Below are 12,865 nucleotides of genomic sequence, written 5' to 3'. Positions count from 1 at the left end.
TACAGAAGTTTCTTTTACACTTCCTGTAAAAAAATCTGGTTGGCACTTAACAATTTTTGCAACTAGATGACTCATTTTTTTATATGACATGGCTTCGGTGATAACATATTAAGTGGGATCCATTATATTAACCTCAGAGACCTTGTATAGGCCTATAGCTCTCCTTGAATACATTATTTATTGTAAATGAGGTACACATGTGTTTTCCCAGTTTGAAGAATGATTGCTTTGGAATACTTTCCATATACGTGAGAACCGCAAACAAAATTTGAATGTTATTAAAATTTTGAGACAGGCAGAGATAGACTTGAATATTAGGGGGCACGATGATGATTGCTTGGAGGTCATGATGATGTCAGTTCATATATATTCATATACATTAGATCGATTGGCTCCTTCTTTGATGCTGGGGGAGCAATGCCTCCCCTCCATATCTCCTCCAATGTTTTGATACTCCTATCAATATTTCTTTTTGAAAATTTTTTTATAAATGATGTTCAGTTTGGTTCTTGTGTTCATATTTTATTTATCAAAATGGAAAAAAAATCAAATTAAAATGTAATCACTTTTTTTAACTGTATTTATTATTTCTTTGATAATTATTTTTCAGGTTTCTTTTTACTTTTTTACTTATGGCTGATCCTGGTGATAAGTCTTCTGTTAATAACTATGGTGAAGAGTATGAATCAGAAGATGAAATAAATATTGATTTACATGGTTCTGAGTCTCAGAAGTTTCAGGTAGGCTATGTTGTTTGGCTATTTATTTATTGGTGGGGCATGTGACTGTCAAGATTCATTGAAATACCAATCTAATATTGATGACAAAACCTTTTTCTATGATTACAAATTGATAACTTGTTTCTAATGATTAAAAATAAATGTCTGCTTTAGAGGAATCATTATCTCAAGACAAGTTGCAGTAACATAATATTTGAAGGTTGTTTTTTTATTTGTTTAATTTATATCCGATATTAATTATATCGTGGGCCAATTTATAAGCTTTTCGATGATGCTAGAGTATCATTCGGGGCAAAGCGATATGGTTTTTTTTCAAGGAATGATCTGCTGTGGGAACCTATATTTGTAGCATCAAGAGGTAAAGGGTGATTATAATTAAAGTTCGTTTTTGAAAAGGCTGTAAAAAAAAGCAGCACTGGTCAGAATTACCTGATACTTCACCTGAATATACATGAAGCAATGGGATTTTGTCTGGCAAAAGAAAAAAAATAGTTTAAAATTGACCAATAGATGGTGCTGTACTCATCATAAGATGCAAATTAAAAGACATGAAATGCACATCGCACATTACAATTATGATAAAAAGCGGGGAACATGCAGTTCCTGTTATTCTCTGCGTCCAAGAAGGTCATCATGACGTTGTTATTGAAGGATCGAGCTCTGCTTTTGAAACTACTTACAAGAACGGTGACTGTGTAGAATCTGCATTAAAGAAATTCCGGACATTAAAGGATATTAGAAGTGGCTCTGGTCTGATATCTGCAAACAGTCTAAAGAAGATGATTGCTAAATTCGAAGAGACAGGTTCGTTTGACGTGCAATGTGGCAGAGGATGGAAAGCAATTGCTTCTATGTCAGTGAAGCAAGTGATTGCGGGAAGAGTCAAGCAGTGCTTTGGCAATGTGCAGTGCTCTGGGAAAGGGCCGAACTTTGGACATGCCTGTCAGCACGGTTCCTAAAATTTTACGAAACATCTTGCAATGCTATCCATACAAAATTATGCATGTACAAGTGTTGTTTCCGGTAGACCTGCGAATACGAGAACATTTGACCCTGCAATTTCTTGCTCTGATGGAAGTGGACCATGCATGGCCATGGAATATTTTCTGGACAGATGAAGCCCATTTCCATATCCAAGGTTCTGTCGATACACAAAATTGCAGGTTATGGGCAAGAGAGAATCCGTTCCAAATACAATCATTGCTTCTTCGTTCTCCAAAGGTCACTGTGTGGTGTGGGGTTTACAGCAGCATTTATCGTTGGCCCTTTCTTTTTTGAGGAGATAGGTCCTTCAGGTCCTGTAACCTGTACCATCAATGGGACACGGTATGAATCTCTTGCTCATCCAGCTCATTCCAACACTGCAACAGCGCGGATGTGGGGATAGCACAATTTTCATGCACAATGGTGCTCCTCCACATATTGCAACACCAGTGAAGCAACTGTTGAATCACCATTTTGTCAATGACAGAGTTATCAGTCACCATTTTCCAACAGTTTGTCCACCACAATCACCTGACCTGAACCCTTGTGGCTTCTGGCTGTGGGGTCATCTAAAAATGTTGTGTACAGTGGTCCGATTGCAAACTTAGCCAAGTTGCAAAATTGCATTACGCAACACATTCACAACAGCACCTCTGATACACTTCAGTCTGTTGTGCGCTTTTGGCTCATAGGGGAAAACGGTGGACAGCATGTTGAACATTTCTTGAGTAGCATCTAATTTACCACATCCTTTTCCTGATGTTTTCATCACTGTTTGCTTTTCTACGATTTTTCTTACGGTCACGTCTTTTAATTTGCATCTTATGACAAGTACATCGCCATCTATTGGTCAATTTTTGAACTTTTTCTTTTGCCAGACAAAATCCCATTGCTTCATGTATATTCAGGTGAAATATCAGGTCATTCTGACCAACAGTTCTTTTTTACACCCTTTTCAAAAACGAACTTTAATTATAATCACCCTGTATTTATACTTTTCTGGCTAAAACATCTTTAACCCTTTCCGGCGTGGTGTCCCCATAGCGAAACCACCTTTTCAAAATTCCATCAAAAATTAACTAATTTTACACATTAATCATTTAAATCCTATTAAATAGCTTAAGATTTAGATTTTCTGTCAGAGATGGCAGCATCATACTGGTTTTGTTTTGCAAGTGGTAAAAAAATCCGCCATTTTCTCTGTTTTTATGGTACTTGTTTTAAAATTTATTTCCTAATAAAAAAATTTTTTTTTTCAAAAATTGATGATGGTTTTTTATAGATTTTGCCCTATTTGTTGAAATCAAGCCATTCAATAAACTTAAGAATAGTTTAAAATCAAATTATTGAAGTTTTAAAAATATGGTTCCATACTGAGGACACCGCACACCTAGAGCAATGAGATACACCAAGTGACATCAGTGTGAAACCACCTCTCGGAGACGAAGCGACCTCGTTTTTCTTCATTTTCTCCCCTCTTTCTTTTTTTTAGAAAATGGGTGACAGCAGCCATGGTGTTGAAACATCTCAGATGTGTATTTGTGGAAGAGTTTCGGGGTTAGAATGGAAGACACAACATATGCTATTTTTTGTCCAGCACATAACCATTCTTTCATTCTAGTGGTTTTAGAACAGCTTTTTCTTTTGATGACTACTTTCTATGCTCTCTATTCCTTTAATTTTTATTTTCTGGAATTTATTTTGCCTTGAGTCTCCCCCCCCCCCCCCGATTATTGTGCATTTATTACTTTTATTGGTGGTGAAATGCCTATAAAATTCGTTAGTACAGAGGAAGCAATGTTATACCAATTTCAGAGCTTCTCTCTGATCCGGAGTCTAATGCATCTGATGATACCCCAGATAAAGCAAATAAAACAAAGCTTACTGCATGGATTATGATGAAAATGATGCTGATGTATACACTGCCCAATGCCTGGATCTTCTCGACAATTTCATATGGTTCGGGAGAAAAACCAAAACCCAAATTTCAAGGAAGAAGTGGGATCATCTCAGGAAATTCTACCAATGCCGGATACATCACCAAACTTGCTGTTCTCATTCTTTTTTTCAGTGCCACTGATGGGAAATTTAGCATTTCGAACAAATTTATATGCCACTCAAGAAGGAAAATTTACACTGTCATCTCATTGAAAGAGATGTACCAGCTATCAATATGCTTATGTTGGTCATTTTGACGTACAAAATCGGTGGAAAGGGAATTTTTTTAAAGAAAATGTTGCTTTTCCTGCATTACACCCTAGGGAAGCTTTCAGTGTTCTAGGGGTGCGGTGTCCCCGCTGTGCGACCACCTGTTGTTCACTGGATTTTAATGAAAATAAAAGAACAGTTGCAAAATACATTTATATGAGTCCTATGTATCAAGTATATGAAGTTAGTTCGGCCAAAAAAAATTTCTTTTATGTAGTGCCCCTCAAAGGGTTTTAAATCTAAATGGCTGTATAAACCATCACTCTTGAGGGTTGTATCTACTCTTGAGGATACACAATTTTCTGACTTATTATACAGTGCACAAAGAATTTTATGTAAAAAAATTCTTCAATATTTTAGAATGAAGGAGACAGAAATTGCTGAAAATTCTATTGGTTTACCTCTTTATTGCATAGCAGTAATTAGGATACTGATGACGGCCACCAATTGATGATAAAAAAAACGGCTAAGCCTTATGTGGGAAGTGTGTATGAAAAAAATGAATTATGTGCAAAAAAGGGTCACACTTATGAATATCAAAACATGAATAAAAACACCAGGTTACCATCAAAAGTGCTCTAAATCATGTCAATTCAAAAAAATCTACCAATTGTCATTCTGATAACTGACCAGTACCATAATTGGTTTAAAGTCTCACAGTAAAAATAAAAATTATTTTAAGTTGAAACATATTTTATTGAAACCCTACATATTTTTTGCATGTGTACGTAGATTTTTAATATTTCAATGATTCACATAATTTATATTTGTAGAAATATCCAGAAATTTTACTTTTTCATTATAGAGCACTGTCAGAATTCCTCATGGCATAGTAATATCTGGAGAAGCATCTGAATCTGATGATGAGATTGATTCAAAACATATGTCTAATTTGCCTCCATCAGGTATATTTTTTACTATATATTCTCATGTTCAAAATAAGATAATTTTATTTAATCAACTAAATCACAGACACTAAACATTTCAGAGCTAAACTAGTTTGTGAGTCCCAAAAATTTATAATTATTACATGTTTGTTGGTACAAATAATGACAGGGGGAAAAAGGGACAGTAGCCCAGGTTGCTAAGATACTCCCCTAAAGTACCAAAGGATGTTTAGAGGTGCTGTGAGTTCAATACCCAGTTTGTCCTTGTCAGAAACTTTTCTGACACAGGGTTACAACAGAAACAGCAACATCACTGCAAAAAAGGTTGCTACCGCAGGGAGTCCCACATCAAAGAGTTAGTGCATCAACTTCTCTGAGTATTAAAAAAAAAAGGTGGCTGCCATTTTGAATGTACAATAAATTGTAGGTCCCGGTCTAATTAGCCCTCATGCGCACAAAATCACAGTGGTTAGGCAAAAATTATCAATGATCAAAAGGAAAAAAATAAAAAATAAATACACATATACTGGGTGGATATCAAACGGCATGTCTTTTTACTGGCAAGCCGTTGATCCTGGAGGCATACTTCCATCTAAAAAAAGATTCCAGTAATCATGAAATACTCAAATAAATTCACTTTGCAATGGGTTGTATAGTTATTAAAATATAAAAATTTGCTTTTTATACAGTCCCCATGTGCCCCATAACCCAATTATAAAGTTGTTGCCCTTCGCTCTTGATGCCAACTAAAAAAAATCCATGTTTCTAAGTGCAATATTCTGAGATATATATACTGAGATATTCGAATATAAAAAAATGAAGGAAAGTTTGGAAAAAAAATAGCATTAAATGCAGGTAAAATGGTTTGCCTATTTTTAAAGCTCTTTTTTTTTTCTCAACTTTCCTCCATTTTTTGAATTTGAATATCTCAGCAAATATTGCAGTCATAGAAATGTGGAATTTTTTTAGTTGGCATCAGGAGAGATGGGGCAACAACTTTCTAAGTTTTATCTGCACTTGCATGCACTGAAATGCCATATGAAAGGTATTTTCATTTAATATTTCAATTTTTTTGTGAAAATATTCAATTTTCTTTCAATTTTTGGTTGGCTTAAGGAAAGGGCACAAGCCACCAACAAGGCCCCCCCCCCCCATGCACTTCTGTGATTGACATACACCTTTTTTTCTTTTCTTGCTGCGGTTTTGCGTTCAATATAATTTTTTACATCTTTTCAAGAGGTCATCCTGTCCCATCTTCAAGCTTCACTTTTTTTTTCTACTGACTACCCTGACTCTCCTTTCAAATTCTTTTGGAATGAAATAAAGATATAATTACGACTGAAATCTAATATGTTAAACTGATGAGGATCGTTTCAAATTCCTTCAGATTGGTTTTTCAAAAGGATTTGAATTTTTTTTCTCCTAGCATGCTTTTATGGGTTTTGAACACATATTAATGAATTGTTTTTCAGAAGACATGAAGAAAACTCATAATATCACTTTTCATTATAAATGGGTTCAGCATTTTGAATTACTTTCTTCACAATTACCAATGATTATGAATGCTTAAGGGTTATACCTGAAATGCTGAAGACAATTCAGTTACATTATAATCTAAATACAGCCAAACCTCATTAATGAGTCATTTTAGGAGACCAAAAATATGACCTCATAAGCCTAGTGACTTGTTAAATGGAGTAAGGCATGACTGCACTAATTCCTGTCTCCCTATTAATGCACATTCATGCAGAAAAAACAACAATTTTAGTTATTCAAACAAGTTCAGTCATGAAAATTGATTACTTGTTTTTCTTCTTAAGTGGTCATAAAAATTAATCACTCAAGTTTTTCTTAAGCAATTAATGTTTATTTGCTACACAATTATGCATTTGAACAACACGAAATATTACCTTTTTGATGTTTAAAAATTCACAAATTTTTCAGCACATTTATTGAAACCAAAATATTGTTGCCTTGTATGGCAGTTTAATTCTTTTGGAACATCATAAATGAAAATAAAATTGTTTATTTTTCACTGAAAAAACACTGACAAGTTTTGTTTGTGTGGAATTGGAAGTTGAAAAAGCCATCCTTTTCTCCAAACAAGATAGAAATTGGAAGTCTCTGTCTGTTGTGCTTCCCGGTCTTGATAAAGTTTTCTTCATAGGTCAATTTTTCAAATTCCTCCACTGTAATGCTACTTTGTGTTTAGGGGTGAACAAGTTTTTCTTTTAATTTGAAGAACATTCTGACAGTAGGATCAACGGAAGGTTACAGATGCAGGGGTCTATCCAGCTGAAATTTGGGTCCATTTTTCCCACCCTCCACAAAATTTCAGATCTAGGAAACTGACCCTTCACAAAATTCTGGATCAGAAAAATAGACTCTTCACAAAATAAAAGTGAATGAAAAACTATAAATTTGTCATTTCATTTCTTTTGTAATATGTTAACTAAGTTATTTTGCTTCCTACAAAATTACTTATTTTTAGAAAATTAATGATCCTTTTCACAAAAATAAGAAAAATTTTCACAAAAACAGGATCCTACAAAAAAGTCTTGGCAGACCCCTGAGATGCTTGACAGTCACCCAGCTAAGATTCGTTTAAAACATAAAAAACCCAACAAAAATATTAAGCCGCCTAAATTGAACGATATTTTTCTCTCTAAAAAAACAAAAAAAGACAGATTTCTGCCATAGACATCTTTTCAGAAAAAGCTTACCAAGAACTGCAACTCACCAAGAAAAAAAAATTCCAGCTGAATCATTCCCAAATAAGAAATAGCCCAATGTTGAAAGAATCTGTCACAAGTCTTCACTGCACTGAAAAGGGGTGGGAGAGGAATGGAGACTTCTGTTTGAAGTGCTAGAGGTAGATCTTTGATGTGATAAGAGTGATCATTAAGCTGCTTATCAGTCATATACAAAGAGTTTCCGATTTGAATGGTAATTTTTGAAAGAGTGCATGCACAAAAAGTGACTCCTTAAGCTGAGTGGAGTGACACATTATCAGGAGTTTAATAACATTAGAACCCTATAGAAGACAATTGGCATTTCCAAAAAGTGACCTGGTAAGCAGAGTGATGCATTGCCCGGGTGACGCACTAATGAGGTTTGACTGTATAGTTCATATCAGAAAATGTTAGCTGCTGTTGGTAATAAATGCCATAGAAATTAAGAAAAAGCAGTGTGAACGTCAAATACCATATTTTTATCCTATCTGCAGTGTTTAACCATTAAATTTTCTAAAATATAATTTTTTTAGACTTTCAGCTCTTGCTTTGGTTTCTGCTTAAAAAATGCAATCTGCAATAAATTGGCTAATATTAAGAGATTGACGAAATACTGAAAGATGCTTATAATGCAAGCTTATATACGGGGTGATTATAAAAAAAACTATCCCGACATATGGGCCCCTAACTATCATACCATTCACAGAAACTGAATGAAATTTTGGCATAAGGTATTTTGAGGTATGCGCTCAAGAATGATATGGAAAACAACAGTGTCACTCTAACAGTTACAGTTACAGTGAGAAAATTTCGAAAATATCAAATGGCAACACCAAGTTTTTTTGTATTGGAATGCGATCTCCATACTGAAAAACACTAAATAGCGTTGGAATGGCACCTGTAGCACAAAAATCCCCGGAGCTAGGCAAGGAAAAATTAAAAAGGACTTTGCCGTGCACCAGAGCATTAATGTTCGTTTCATTCGTCACACCGTTTCTTCGGCTGAGATCCCAGCCTGATTAGTCCTCCACAAGGTCATGTGGAAAATTTGTGAAACACAATAAAATGCTTTATTTTATGCTGCTTCTCTGTCCTTATTGGTTGTCCTCACTTTTAGCCTATCTGCTGCCGGTGATTTTCATGCTAAAGTTGCCGTTCGAACGCTATTTAGGGTTTTTCACAATGGAGATCACATTCCAATACAAAAAAACTTGGTGTTGCCATTTGATATTTTCGAAATTTTCTCACTGTAACCGTAACTGTTAGAGTGACACTGTTGTTTTCCATATCATTCTTGAGCGCATACATCAAAATACCTTATGCCAAAATTTCATTCAGTTTCTGTGAATGGTATGATAGTTAGGGGCCCATATGTCGGGATAGTTTTTTTATAATCACCCTGTATTTTGGTGCTTTGTAGAAAAGAGAATTTTCAACTTTGAACTATTGATACTTCTTGATGATATAAATTTGTCTGGTTTTTTAACTTATACAATAATCAGACTTTATTTCATCTTATATGTCTGTTTCCCTCCCCTAATCCTAATTTTGGGCTGTTAGTTGAACGTATATTTTCTACTCATGTATTTGATGTCTAAGCTATACCAATGGTAGTTATTTTTATTTTGTTTTATTTTAATTATTGTATCATTTATCAATTGCTTCAAGATTTGGTTTCTTATTTAAATTTTTTAATTTTATTTAATTCAAATGATCGCCCAAAAACACATCCATAGATTCCTTTATTGTTTTGTTGCTTATAGGTAGTGATTATTCTCTTAGTGAATCCTGGAGCAAACAGTCTACTGAAGCAGTAGATGAATCACATAAAGGAGATGAACCCTTGAAACACAATACGTAAGTAATGCTCGCCAATTGCATTAATAGTTTGCCCTTTCAACCTCTTTATTTCACATAAATAGAGGTATAAACTTTAGAGGAGGTAGAGAACATCAAAAGAATTGATAATTGCATTGGAACTCTTGACCGGAAACATCATAGGAAAGTGGTTGCAGGGGTACAAGAAATGAAAGGACACAAAACAGAGATTACTGGAAACATATATTGAACATAAATATTTCAAATAGCGTAGTAGATGTTTCTATTTCAGGATGTTAGAGGAGATGTTCAAAGATCTCCCTATTACATGTTATGCACATATTATACTGATTGACCATGGATTGGTGGACATGGCTGAAAACACTTGGATTTTTTTAGATATCAGCAACAGCGTAGATGACCAAATTAAAGGTGCTCAATATTTCTACCTTGGAATGCACGGCATATGCCTATATGTAACAAATTATTAAGCTGTCGTTTCATCCCGGATTCCATTTTAATATCTTTCTCAAAATAATTTCGTTAGACAGATGACAATAATGATATGACAACTATTTCATTTATTTAAGACTTTTATTACAGTGTTAATCTTTAGATTTTACAACAAAACATTTTAAGTCTGCACAACATCCTTAGGTAAATTTTCTTTAGAGTGTTAACATTAATATATCACAGATTCAAAACATTCTCACCCAATGAGTGGGTCGACCATACCCTTCTGAATGTCACTGTCACAAGAACTAACAGTTCACTTCTTGGTTGGTCTGTCGATTTCGAGGTGAACTTTTTGAAAGAAAGCTCCATAGGAACAGCATCACGCATCCGAAGATGCTATGTCACAATGAATATCCCATCATAGATGAGCCAACATATCATTTAGACTTCAATACAGGCTGAGCGATTTTTGACTAGAAGATGGAGAGCATGATCGACGGATCAAACGGCGCTGAGGCACTCTGCTAAATTATTAACTTATGGCTTCCGGAACAAAGCAGGATGAAAACATCACCGGTGAAATGAAATGCAATGATCAACAGATTGAACGGCACCGAGGCACCATGCTAGATCATCAACTCATGGCTTCTAGAACAAGGTGGGATGAAAATATCACAGATGAAATGGAACGATTAACGTCCAAGGACCAACATGTCTGTTCACTGCACACTACTGGCATACAAGGGAAAATCCTCCATCTTTCATTATTACCGGAACCAATCCGTATCGAGATTCGGCGGCGCTATAATCAACGTAACATTTGACAAATAAATTTGCATATTCACATGAACTTAGAATAATATTGTACAACTATGGTAGTCAGCATCTGGCAACACAAAAAACCATGAACATCGAAGACCTGGCCAGGATCCGCAACATTAGGCCTATTTTGAATTGTAAAAACTCATGAAATTATAAACTGTGAGATGGTCCTAGGCCCACCGACGGTGTGAAGGTAAAATATTGTAAAAACATGTATAATTATGCTTGCAAAACATTATTTCTCAATGCAAAACATTGCCATCATAATCTCTAACTTTGACGACAACCCTGTGTTTCCAGTGCTGTCGTAACGCATGGGCCCACCTGGGCCTCAAGAGAAGAGAGGCCTCACATAAATGAGATTTGGTTGAAATTTTCTGGAATTTACCCGGTATGGCCTAAAAAAACACTTGGCCCGGGGGCCCATGATGCTTTTAAGACGGCCCTGGTGGTTCCCATCCACGAACCATGGGACCCGATTAATGATAATTCACGGGTGCTCCTGTCACATTACATATAGGGTAGCAAAACTCATCCCAAATTTTTGCATGTTTTGCATCTACTGTGAATGGATTTCTGTGGACTAGTGCAAAACTCTGTCGGATGCGCTCCACATTTTTGTCTGACATGCGGGATGGCCAGGGGATCTCCCTTTACATAGACCACCCATGTCTCAGAGCGTTACCATTGTGTAATGCTCTGAGCGGTAAAAGTTCAACACCAGGGTATTGTCGACAAAAAGCACAATGATTAGTTGTTACAGATTCACACTTTGCGAAGCTTAGAACACAACAATTTCTGTTGTGCAATTGCCATCTTGGCAAACACTGAAAGTGGCGGCTGAAGGAAGAGTGTTAGCGCTACCTGTCAGCAACTGCGTAAAACTGGAGATTTCCCTTTCTACCTATATATATTATTTGATCAAAACAGATTAAAAGCTGAATAGTTATGATTTTTTAAATCTGATTCTTTTGAAACACCCTGTATTTTGAACCCCTGTTTAATGGTCACTTAAAATGGACCAAACCAATTTCATATACGGTCATGAACACCATTTTCATCATTTGTTCCATTGGACTAAAACCCTCACTAGATGGCAGCAAACATTTAAATACTTGATCAACTTTTTTACATTTGGCTACTTTTGAATGAAATTTTGACTTGAAGTTTGTTAATGTTTGGCAAATCATTTGTCGATAATTGCTCTCCTATATTTTACATTGTTCCCTTCTGTTTAATATTGCCAGCTCCAGTGTAATTGTTGCTCTCTATCGTTAAGAGAAAAAAATCGATGTCTCAAATACAGTGAAAAATATAAAATTAGAGTTCATGCTCTTGTCAATGAATTCAATGCTTTGATTAAATACATTTTTCTGTAAACGCAATGACAAAGTTATTTTATTTAGTCTTTCAGCTTAAAATACATTTTGAAGGAGTTGAAATACTCAGCAAAACCCACCATACTGCGACTGATCAGTTTTTATAAAAGATGTTAATTCAGTATGTAAACTTTGTATAATATTTCTTTTGTAATTTTAATTTCTTACCTATGAAATAATTATGTATTTTCATGACTTTAAATGCATCGGATATTGTCAGAATTTCATTCATATTCAAATAAAGAACCATTTCAGTTACTGTTAATATTATATAATATAATTTATACAGGAACTGTCCTCTGACACGGTCACCCCTCTTTTACAGATAATTTTTTTTGTCCCGTGAGTGTCTGGAAAAGAGGGGGTTTTACTGTACCTCTATTTGTGAAACACCCATATTACTGTTCAATTGTTACTAATGCAAGCCTTACCCATAATTTGTATATCTGCTAAATTATCTCTTTAATTAAAAATTGTGTTTTTAATTTTTGTTGGTTTTTTTTCAGATTGCTGCACCGGAAGCTAAGTAAGTCTTTCAAGTTTTATAGTAATTATGTTGAGCATATATCTGCAGGACTCAGACTGTAACTATATTTCTATTTTCCAGAATATTTAGTCCTATTTCTGGTCTCTCAAAACTTTCAAGAAATAAATTTCAACCAAAAGAATGAATTCACACATCTAGAATCAATTGAAATTTTTATCTGGCTAATCAAAAATTTTTAAATGTCAACCATTTACAGCAAATGAAGTATTGGTAATTTTATAATACTAAATGAGGATATAACATTTATTTTATTTATTCCTCATACCTATTTATCAAATGTATGTATAAATAT

At 34.8% G+C, this 12,865-nt stretch overlaps 1 protein-coding gene across 1 annotated transcript in view; it reads left to right on the top strand.

Moving 5' to 3' along the window:
* Blos3 (Biogenesis of lysosome-related organelles complex 1, subunit 3) overlaps positions 1-12,865 on the top strand; it is a 30,328-nt gene that overhangs the window by 8,237 nt on the left and 9,226 nt on the right. The window contains exons 2-5 of the mRNA XM_089233473.1: positions 611-740; positions 4,738-4,837; positions 9,315-9,408; positions 12,533-12,552. Of these exons, the coding sequence (XP_089089599.1) occupies positions 633-740; positions 4,738-4,837; positions 9,315-9,408; positions 12,533-12,552 (322 nt within the window). The 5' untranslated portion in view covers positions 611-632. The remainder of the gene's footprint in view (positions 1-610; positions 741-4,737; positions 4,838-9,314; positions 9,409-12,532; positions 12,553-12,865) is intronic.

The sequence above is a fragment of the Pholcus phalangioides genome, unplaced genomic scaffold, assembly GCF_987345545.1.
Source record: "Pholcus phalangioides strain wild (caught in Gottingen) unplaced genomic scaffold, Ppha-v1.0 ptg000007l_1, whole genome shotgun sequence".
Taxonomy (NCBI): Eukaryota; Metazoa; Arthropoda; class Arachnida; order Araneae; family Pholcidae; genus Pholcus; species Pholcus phalangioides.
The sequence above is the reverse complement of the archived record's forward strand: the minus strand, read 5'-3'. Positions and strand labels throughout refer to the sequence as shown.